This window comes from Primulina huaijiensis, chromosome 11 (genome assembly GCF_012295235.1).
Source record: "Primulina huaijiensis isolate GDHJ02 chromosome 11, ASM1229523v2, whole genome shotgun sequence".
NCBI lineage: Eukaryota > Viridiplantae > Streptophyta > Magnoliopsida > Lamiales > Gesneriaceae > Primulina > Primulina huaijiensis.
The window spans coordinates 1,281,806-1,293,248 of NC_133316.1; the positions used below are offsets into that span (position 1 = coordinate 1,281,806).

The 11,443-nt window shown below is 30.0% G+C and overlaps 1 protein-coding gene across 1 annotated transcript; it reads left to right on the forward strand.

Annotated features, from left to right (window-relative positions):
- Positions 1-6,196: 6,196 nt before the first annotated feature.
- Positions 6,197-9,367, forward strand: LOC140988798 (2-carboxy-1,4-naphthoquinone phytyltransferase, chloroplastic-like). Its single transcript, XM_073457869.1, has 10 exons — positions 6,197-6,358; positions 6,442-6,697; positions 6,855-6,958; positions 7,053-7,124; positions 7,216-7,354; positions 7,443-7,549; positions 7,631-7,721; positions 7,809-7,958; positions 8,773-8,838; positions 9,179-9,367. The coding sequence occupies exons 1-10, from the start codon at positions 6,267-6,269 to the stop codon at positions 9,308-9,310; spliced, it is 1,209 nt and encodes a 402-aa protein (XP_073313970.1). The 5' UTR covers positions 6,197-6,266; the 3' UTR covers positions 9,311-9,367.
- Positions 9,368-11,443: the final 2,076 nt, after the last annotated feature.

Below are 11,443 nucleotides of genomic sequence, written 5' to 3' on the forward strand. Positions count from 1 at the left end.
AAATATTTCTATTTCGTTATAATTTCTTACTGAAAAAATGATTTTTTTTGTTCATTATTTTTTCAAATTTTGGGTTCTGCTGGTCAATTAAGTTTCAATGTTTTGTTTTGACGTGACGTCAAAATTTTTCACCGTCATATCAGCATTTTCGTTGTTAGATCAACATTTTTTGTTGACACAAAATGGCCGAAATTGAAAATTATTGTACCAAAACCAAAATTTAAAAACTTATTCGACCAATACTCAAGATTAGACAAAAAAAAAAAACCATTTTTCCATTATTTATTTGATTATATACATTTTTAGACTTTAGTCACAAATTAAATTAATGCATTTTATTGGCGGTGTCAATGTATCCTGGTTGCCAATATAGAAAGTGATTCCATGTTGGCCAATATCAATTTCGGAAGGTGTTCATTAATTGAAAATTCACGTATTAGTTTCAAGTCAAAGGCTTTTCTTTTAAAAAAATCGCAGACAAAGTCTCAAATTTCCAGTATCATCGTAACTAGAAGGATTTTTTTTAATGAGTAGTGATTGTATATATTACATAGAATTGGTTTCTTGAGATAGTATATATCAACGAACAGTGGCGGAGTCAGGTTTTTATTTCTACTCGAATTAAAATTTTCTAAACTATAGTTGAGTTAATATTGACAAATGAAGTATCCGAGCTACCACCCGAGCGGAGCCATGGGCACGAGCAAGTACATAGGGTCATCAAGTTGACAATTCAGCACTTTAATCAATGAATTAAAGTTTAAAATTGTTGAATTGTGAAGTTTGTTTAATGTTTTATTAATTTTTTTTATGTCCTCATTAATTAGATTGTGTATAGTTTATTTTGTTTGTCATTACATTTTATCTTCATTTCTATTGCTTATTTTAAAATAAAGCTATAACTTATGAGTTATAACTTATGTATTTAAATAAAAGTTATTTACAACTAACATTTTTTCCGTGGTTTATATTTATGAATTACTTGAATATAACATAGTTAAAAATCACTGTTATATATATTTTTTACAGTTTCCAATTTTCTAAATATGTAGTCTTTTTGTTTGTGATGTTGGTTAAAACTTATGTATTTTAAAAAAATGTTTTTTTGAACCAACATTTTTTTTGAGTTTACATTTATAAATTATTTAAATAAAATATGATAAAAGATTGTTGTGATATGTCTTTTTTTTTTAGAGATTATAAATTTCTAATCTCTTTATTTGACTTGCGCTATTAGCTTGAAATTATATATATATAAATCTTGTGAGACATTCTCGCTTGTAAAATTTGTGATACGGATCTCCGACTCACCCTATACATGAAAAGTGTTACTTTTTATGTCCAAAGTATTATTTTTCACTGTGAAAGTATAATTAATTGTTGGTTATATTATCAAGAAATATTGTGTAATATATACTGATTTGAATGAAAAATATTATTTTTTATGTAAAAAATATTACTCTTTATTGGAGATGTGATTCGAGTCGACACATCTCACTGATATATATATATATATATATATATAGATAGATAGATAGATCAGATGGTAATTTAACAATTTTAGCATCAGTAACATGACCAATACAGATCAGATGGCTAGCCAACTTTGACGGATAGAAAACAAAAACTATAAAAACTTGTACGCATAGCTTTTGAAAATCTCCAACAATTAACAAATGAAGATGTCTGCCAATAAGATTAAATTACCAATAAAATTGGTTAAGAAAGATTATGTGTTAAGAGGGTTTGAGGGACGTACGTTTTAGTAAAACTCAACGGTCCTCGTACTCATGACATAGTCAATATGCTTACTTATTTAAGTAACAATTAAAATCACCATAATTTTTTTTCATGAATTCATCACGATAAGTTTAGAATAAATAAAAATTTGGTATCTTATGAAACGATCTAACAGATTTTTATTCGTGAAACATGTCAACACTGCTCATATTTACAATAAAAAATAATATTTAAAATGAGCGATCTAAATAGAATACTCGTCTAACAAAATTAATCCGCCAGACTGACTCACATGAGTTTTTGTGATAAATAAACTATGGACCGTGGATCACGGGCATGCAGCATGCGCCATATGAAATTTCCATGATCCTGTTGTCTTCAAGTCAATCAAATTCCTTTTTTTTTAATCCCCTCACAAGATTAATAATTCATCCCGAATTCGAAATATTTAAACATTACTTGTAATTTGTGTTATAATAACCTATATTTCAATTTGAAGTGTTTGCACCAGTTTTATTAGAATTGTGTAGGATTAAATATTGAACGACCATATTTAAAATTGACGAAGTTAAATATATTTTCTTAATAGTCAATATGCTATCTTATTTAAGTAATAAAGATAAATACAACCTAAATTACTATCAATATTGTTTTTTTTTTTTGAGATGGGAAGAGAGTTTGTTAGAATTAAGCATGCAACATGCATAATTTTCAGTTCGAGACATTGATATCAGATGAACTATGAGCCATCTAACAATTTATATTCGTAACTTGGAGGACATATATTGTAAATTTATTTGAGCATTGGAATGCATAAAGTTCTCAAATCACCGTGAATTCCCTCCAACACAGAAGCATAATTCATATCCTTGATCACGCTTCACCACCATATCCGCTAAGTTAAGGAGCACATTCAACCTTCACATCATTATGATATTTACTTTATATGTATACTCATGCAAGCTGCATAAATAAAGTCCTTGAATATATAATAGGTACCATGAAGTCTGCCTATCAATGTAATATCATGAAATTATTAGAAAAATATACCATATATTCTAAACAAGTTCTTAGTCGAATCAACCACCTAAAATTAAGATAAAGACCAATTGAGCTTGAGACTAGTATCTGTGATGTGTACGTCATGTTTCACTGGTAAGGACGTGAAGATGTCTATTTATACAGATGGGTAATCATTTGATGATTCACTGAACAACCCTCATCTCCTCCCTCAAAAGTTTCGGCCAACATCTCCACGTTTTGGAAAGAATTTCGACCGAGAATTTCTCAACTCCGCCGCCTCGTTGCCATCGCACCGACTTCGGATTTCTGAAATTCTTGTGTCCTAGTATCAACGCAGAAATTGTTTGAGATCTTTAATATGATCCAAACAAGGAATACAGTATCCAATCATAGACTTAATTTAACGATCAAAAAAGGGAGATCCATTCGAAAGGATATATTACAATAACTATTTCCACTTAAAATCCGGAATAGTTTGGAACCACCGTTAAATACACAAAAAACAACAATTCTAAACATCCTCTGGATATTTGAATTCATACGACGCCTAAGTAGCGTTTCAAAAGTCGAAACAAAAAATTTAAACTTCTGCAGCGCTTTGAGTGCGAGAAAACGGTACTATATTAAATTCAACACCTAGACTTTTAAACATGTTATTATAAAAAATTTCCATCATAATTAACACAAGATGCATGTTTTCATCAGCTAGCTTTCTTTAGTAAGGCGTCAAATACCAGCAAATCACTGGCTAGTTACCTTGAAATTTATGTTTTTTTAATATTATATTTACATATACCTACCCCTTAAAACACTCAAACAGACGTGTCCGATGGCTTTTTTTGGGGTTGTTACTCTATAAATATATTTTTTCTATCAAGCGAGATGTATTAAAATGTGTGACAACAGAACGTGTCACCCGAGCTAATTTTTTATTACCTCGTTACATATACTTGTACTCCAAAAATATGTGCAGTCAAAAAAAATCAGCCGTCTTGTTAGGCATTATCTTCTTTTCTAAAAGTTTTGTAGAGATTATTTTTCTTTAAGATTAATGAAAAAGACATAATAAGAAAAATAGATGTTACTGAAATGGGGATACGTATGACTATAATTAATATAGGGTACATTCAAGATTTTAATTTAGAATATATTCGATATCATATCTTAAATTTAGTATCTTAGTGTTATATAAGTTATAAAATGAATCGGGTTATGAGTTATAAACCGTCGACATATCAAATTAAATGAATTTGGTTTGTATAAATTATATAAAATTTGATTATAGTTTGAAAAAAGTGGATGGATCGTTCCACCGATCGACTTGCAAATTGTGCATTAACATTTCTCATATTTCATGTACAATACACGCCAACACAGAGAAGTTTAATACATACTAGTTACTATACACACGCGATGCGTGTGTGTACAATCTTTTTTATTATTATCGATGTACTAAAGTGAAATTTGATAAATTATGGAGGGACTAAATTGATATTTGAATTGTTGAAATAAAAATAAATAAAAATAAAAATGTGTTTTGAAATTAAAACAAACAAAAAACAAAAAAAAAGTGTAATATTAATATCATATAAGGGTAAAATTGGAAAAAAAGTTTGTGTCCTCTCTAGGTAGTTATTATCATGTCCTCACACTTAATATAATAGTATAGATAACGTAAAACAACTAATTAAATTTCGATTTATTATTAGAAATTTTAATTGGTTTTCACAATTTTCATAATATAAATAATATTGTGTCATACTCTTTTTTAAAAAATAAAAATAAAAAAAGAAACTTATCGTTATATAACAAAATATATATCTCATCATTATATATTTTAGCTATTTTAGCTACCAAATGTCGTGACACACACGATGCAAATAAAACATAAAATTGAAAATAAATTAGTATTTTAATTTAAAATGGTAGGAGAGAAAGTAAGATTGAAAGATAAACGTGGAATATGAACTTGAGTAATTAAAAAATATTTTTAAAATTGTAATTTCAACAAGATATCAAAATTACTTCCCCTTGAGTAACTTTAAATAATAATAATATATATTATTATAATGTAGGTAACCAGAATTCTAAAAAGACCGCACGACTTCCAAATTTTTTATTTTAAATCCCAAAATTAAAACAAAAATTTTCCAAAAAAAAAAAAAAAAGCACAAGGTTATAAAAATAAAAATCCAACTACAGTAAAAATTCTATTAATATTCTATGACAAATCCAACTACAGAAAAAATTTTACTAATATTCTACTAAATTCTAACGACTATTTTTTTTGACGGTAAAATTCCAACGACTATTAATATTCAAAGTGTCATTAAATTCTCATATATCATTATTAAAATGATAATATTTAGAAAAGTAAAAAAAATCATATCAGGAAATTAAAATGATAATAAAATAAAAATTTAAGGTTCCGTGTTAGAAGAAAGTCTATTCTGGTGGTACGTTAACATTTATCAGATACATGAGCATTCTGACGAAACATGACTTGAAAGTCAAAAAAATTTAAGGTTAGTGAACCAAAACCAAAATTTGAAAATTTAGTGAACCAAAACAAAAATAAACAAAGTTAATAGATCAAAAATCTTATTTCCCCAAATTTTTGTTAGTTGCTTTTGAAATTTATTTATAAATTTAATTATGATTTTTATAAAATAATATATAAATAAATTTAAAAGTTATTTATCCTATCTATAATAGTTACTATGAGAAAAATGGATCTGGATCCCCTACAGTGCACCAACCACGGCATTTGGTGATGTGGATATTTAATGGGCTATATTGATTTGGGCTTATTTTAAACTAGTTTTTTAAGTTTGATTTTGTTTTCTTCTCGGCTGTTTCGTCTAGTCTTCTTTTGTTCATTTTCTTCTTTTTCTCGATTTTCCTCTCTCATTCAATTTTATTTTTATTTTTATTTTACAGAAAATAGTATAACATACGAGGTTCGATTTTATTGTTCCTTTGAATATCTAATTTTTTTCTAATTATTTGGGTATCGAATTTTTTATTTGGTTTTGTTTGTTTGTATTTTTATTGTGTTATTGATCTGAAACTCTTATTAATTAAAATGTTTATATTATTTCATAGAAAACTGTCCGTTAATATTTGTGGAAGAGGGAAAAAATTATAGGAAAATGGAGGGAAAACAAAAGAGGAAAAAAGAGGGAAAAAAGTGGAAAAAATTAAAAGAATTAAAAAAAATTAAAAGAAAAACAACATTGAAAAAAATTATCAAACATTGAAAATTGCCATGTAGGAATACAGCACCATTTGCTGTTTTACTCAACACTATAGGGGATCCGGATTCGAGAAAAATATAGAAAAATTCGATGATGAAACGGTTGGAATTACTAATATATACATAAAATCAAATTTTATTCAAGTGTGTGTGTGTATATATAGGTATCATGCCACATTCAAGTGATGCACAACTCTTCTTCGCTGCACACTCAGAAAGTGGCAACCTTCTTCATTTCTATTCAGCAATGGCAGCAACCTATGTTTCCATAGCTAATAATGGATTTTGTGTTGCCAAGACCAATGGAGGGTACCATCCGGTGAGACACAGCGTGGCGAGGCAAGTCCGGGTTACATCCGCCAGTTAATAATTAAGCTCTGCCTTTTTCCCCATGATCTTTCAAACAAAGGCTTTGTTTTCAGGAACTATGCAAGATTGTCGATGCCACATTCGACACAGAGGTCATTCGGCAGCTGCAACAAGGCATACACGGGCCTGTTGTCCTTGAAAAAGCAGGTTACACATCCTCGTTTCATCCAAAAATGCAGAGCTGCAGAAGTTGCAGAACCGAGACTTCTAAATAATAACGCCCCAGTCGAAGAAGAATTGTCGAGATCGACTTTAATATGGAGAGCTGCCAAACTACCTATGTACACCGTTGCTCTTATTCCAGTACTTGTAAGCTTGCAACAACATTAATTGTACTTGATTCTGTGTTGTTGGTTGAGTATAATATTCTATCATTAGAATATATAATTATATATCGTTCCATCACTTCCTTTGAATCCAAAATTGTTATTGATTGATCTCTTACAAATTTGTGATATTCGAACAGGTGGGATCCGCAGCTGCATATCAGCAAACGGGCCAGTTTTCGTTCTGGCGATTCTTGGTGTCGTTGGTGTCTTTTGTAATCGTGAATGTTTGGGTAAATTTAAGGTTAGATGGATTGAGCTTATGATTCTGCCGTGTTCTCGATTATCACTTTCGAATTCTGTGACTTAATCAGTCTGCTAACTGTTTTTTTTTGCAGTAACGATGTTTACGATTTCGACACAGGAGCAGATAAGGACAAGAAAGAATCCGTTGTCAATCTCTTCGGCAGGTTGGAATCAGCCAGTCTACATTTTCTTGATTAGCAGATTTTCTTTCTGTGACGATTTAACTGATGGTGTCTTATATTACTTTCGATCTAGTCGCGAACTCATCAACACCGTCGCTTGGTCGTTACTTGTCATTGGTTTCTCCGGCATTTCGTTGTTGGCAGCCGCGGCCGCGAGTGAGCGTTCAATTGTACTATCGGCCTTTGCTGTGTTTTGCTTCTTCCTTTACCAGGTAAAAAAAGTGTTCTGGTGTTGTCTCTCTTAACAGTTCAAGTTTTCATATCGAGTGATCAAATTATGGTGTGATGATGCATAAGCAGTGTCCACCGTTTCGTTTGAGTTATTTTGGTGTGGGAGAGCCCTTACTCATGATGGCATACGGCCCGCTTTCGAGCATCGCCTTCTACTTACTCCAAAGCCGAGCAAGGTAACTAAACTTTTCTTTCTGGTGATCTTATGACTCGGTAATCCGTACCTAAACGTAGACTAATCGTTGCCACGATGTTAGTGAGCTGCCGATATCGGGAACGATTGTATGGTCATCACTGCTTCTCGGTTTTACGACTGCCCTGATCCTTTTCTGCAGTCATTTCCATCAGGTACCACTCCGACTCTGTTTCTATTTCTTCGGTACGATGTATTTTTTGTGTTGTTTCAAGGTGACTTGGAATGTGCCTGAATTCCAGATCGACGGTGATAGGGCTGTTGGAAAAATGTCCCCATTGGTAAGGATTGGGACTGACAAAGGCTCAAAAGTGGTTAAATTTGGTGTTGTTGGACTCTACTCGCTTCTACTGGGTCTTGGATTCTTCCAAGCTCTTCCTTTGCCTACCGTTGTACGTGACCATGATCTTTTTAGCACATCTCTCTGTTATTTCTTTCTCGCGAAAAATATATAATATTCGAATATCAAATAGATCGTATATCTCTGGTTAAATCATAAGCATATTCTAAATTGTTCATACGTAGGCAGACATCTACTTGGATTTCAGAGAAAATGTTATCCAGTTTCATGCAAGTATCCTTAAATATTGTCGTGTTTTTCCACACCAGAACACGAAAGACTGTGCCAGAAAAACCCAAGGCTCAAACCTTCATAATCCGAGATGTACCTCAGTAGCCTTTCTTGAAACGTCACTCCTAACGCTAGTCAAAACTAACAGAAGTGTCAAAAATTAATCCCACGTATCAACCCGAACTCACCCGAAAAATACCAAGTTTCGGTTCATATCGGGTTGGACCAAAAAACTGACCCAATTTTTTTTTGGTTGGGTTCGTTTGATCTCATCTAAGAGTCAGTTCACCCGTCAACCCGACCAAATCGACTTGTTTTGAGAAATTTTTGTGCATTTATATATAATTTTATTTGCAACCCAACCGACCTATTTAAATAATTATTTTGTTAAAAATAATCTATTAAAATTAAATCGTGTTGGTCGGGTTCAAGTTCGAGTTTAGAGTTTTCAAGTTGTTTTGAGTTCAGGTTTATAATTTTTTATAATATACTACCCGAACTCACCCGACCCCCTCCCCTAAATTAACAAAACATAGGTTTGTTATTTCCACTTGTATTTTTCCCATTATTTTTTAAATAAAAAATGTTATGTTCCCATTTATTAACCCTTTTTTATTTTTATTTCTATTTTTTAGATTCTTGGTTTCATGACACTACCAATGGCGAACTTAGTGGTTGGTTTTGTTGAGAAGAATCACATGGTGAGTATTATGCTTTAACAATTTATTAATCATAATATATTTTTTATAATAATTACTTTTTTTCTCCAAAATAGCCTTATTTTTATAATAAAACAAATATCTTGGAGAATTTTTTTATATAATTTTAATATTACTATACTTTATAATATAAAATTTATTATACATAAATTTATTGTTGTTTTGATATTTAATATATGCTTAAAATTGTTCATTTTTTTGTATGCTCGTTAGAATATTCTTATTAAAATAATAATTTTATTTTTCAGTGATTTTTTTATAATTATTTTGAATAATAACAGATTTCTTTTTTAAAAAAAAAAAAATATTGTGAAATGTATAGGATAAATCGAAGATTTTCACGTCAAAGTATCTGTGCGTGAGATTGCACACTGTATTTGGTGCCGCTTTAGCTGCTGGATTGATGATTGCTAGAATGCTTGCACCTGCTGCTGCTGCTAAGCTTGCCCTTTAATTTATTACTCCCCAAATGTTGTATCAAACTCGATACATATGATCAGTATAAAAAAGTTACAGTTATAATTAAACACATCGGAACTTTTTATATGCAATGAGAAAAGTTACAGATGAAATCCAATTATATTTAAATTTAAGAAAAAACACATAACCAAATTAATCATATTTTACTAAATTGTTCTAGTTATATTTGTAATTGTTGGGTGCAATAATTTTTCTTGTTTGGTAGAGCAATCGAACCGTGATGCATGAGCTGTTGTGCGATTTAAAAGATTTGAGTTACACAATTATCACCAGATATAACTTTTGGTAAAACGGCAAGCGCTTGGTTCTACAATTGATATCAGAGTCAAGGTCACGAGTTCGATTTCCATTAATTGCAAGGAGTGCAATTATTAGGAGTGATATTGTTGGGTGCAATAATATTGTCCCTGCTTGGTAGAGCAATCGAACCGTGGTACTTGAGCTGTTGTGCAGTTTAAAAGATTTGAATTGCATCATTATCACCAGCTATAACTTTTGGTAAAGCGGAAAACGCTCGGTCCTACAGTAATATTAGAAAATTTTTAATTTAAGATATTGACAAGACCATATGTTTATATAAGAGTCTTCTAAAAAATTATTAACTTATTAATTTATTGAAATTATTAATTTAAAAAATTAGTCTAAGTCAAACAAGAGAAAAAAAATATTACTTTAAAGAGGTAATTAATTTATCGAGTATTAATTCATAAAGTTTTACTGCATTTAAATAATTCTAAATTCATTTTGGTTAATTATTAAAATTTAAAACCCTAGTTTTAGATTTTCAAGCTCATTCATTTAAGTTTAATATAAAAAGTAAATTAATTTATGAAAATGTTTTTTTTTTAAAGTCTGTTGTTTATCTACTCATTTTAAAATAACTATTAATAAATAAAAAGTTTTGTTAAATTTAATTATTTTTTTTTACAAATTTATCATTATCAGTTTTTGTTGGCCAAAAATATTTTGGTATGAACAATCGAAAACTTAATTTATAAGGCAGAGTAGTGATTCTTATTTTAGGTAATAAAGTGTTTATTAATGACTTGTTTCAATAAAATGACATATTATTAGTTTATTATTGCAAAACATTTATAGTTTAAATTGGATAACGATTGATAAAAATATTAATCAGTGGATTTTTGGGACTGAAATTTGGATTTTTTAAGAATAAAAACTCTAAGATTAAAATTTTTCTTAACAAAAAAATCGAAATAAATATGCTGAAAAGTTATTAAAAAACGAACGATATTATATAATCTCCAGCCATCCAATTTAACGTAAAAGCGTATGAAACTTTGAATCCAAGAATTTCCCATCACCATCTGAGCAATAATGGGCAAGACAAGAAAACAAAGGATACTTGAAATCAGAAGAAGAGAATGTGGGTTTTTTTTAAAAATATTGTTATCATGTTAGAATAGGTGTCCAGCAAACCAATATTTGACTTATTAAACTTTATTGATTCTTGTGTAAAAATTATATTTATTTTAATAATATTTTACAATTTTTATTCAATTATGACATTTATTTTATCTGTATACTCATCCAAACTGCATACATAAAAATCTTAAATATACTATAATACTATGAGATATTACATATGATGACGATCATGAAATTTATTTATAAGTTACTGTATATTCTAAATGTGTTCCTAGTCGATTCAGCCGTTTAAAATGAGTACAAAGACTGTCCGAGATTGAGACTAATATATGTAATTTTGTGTATCATGTTTCATTGGTAGGAACATAGAGATTTCAAAACATAAATATCAATGATCATACGATGAATCATTGAACAACCTTCCATCAGGCATTTCAAGTAGATATCACTTATGGTGTGGATAAATCCGCGGTTGTGGACCAATGATTGTATAACATTAGTCCTTTGACTCGGGATAACATGGAAGCTTTATGTACTAGCACTGCATTTTGATTAGTTTACCGACTCCGCGAGGGTTATCAGATGGCGAGGTTGGGTGTAGTTCTGACATACGTAGGAGTCAATTTTTTTTTTGTAGTAGAGGATTCATCACTCACCTATAGATGTCGATATTCTATGTGATCAAATGAATTAATAGTACAAAGAATACATGTCCAGAGTA

Coding starts and splice junctions, on each gene's coding strand:
- LOC140988798 (XM_073457869.1), top strand. CDS start 6,267: ATGGCAGCAACCTATGTTTCCATAGCTAATAATGGATTTTGTGTTGCC. Junction 6,698..6,854: donor TTGCTCTTATTCCAGTACTT/GTAAGCTTGCAA, acceptor ATATTCGAACAG/GTGGGATCCGCAGCTGCATA. Junction 8,839..9,178: donor TTGTTGAGAAGAATCACATG/GTGAGTATTATG, acceptor TGAAATGTATAG/GATAAATCGAAGATTTTCAC.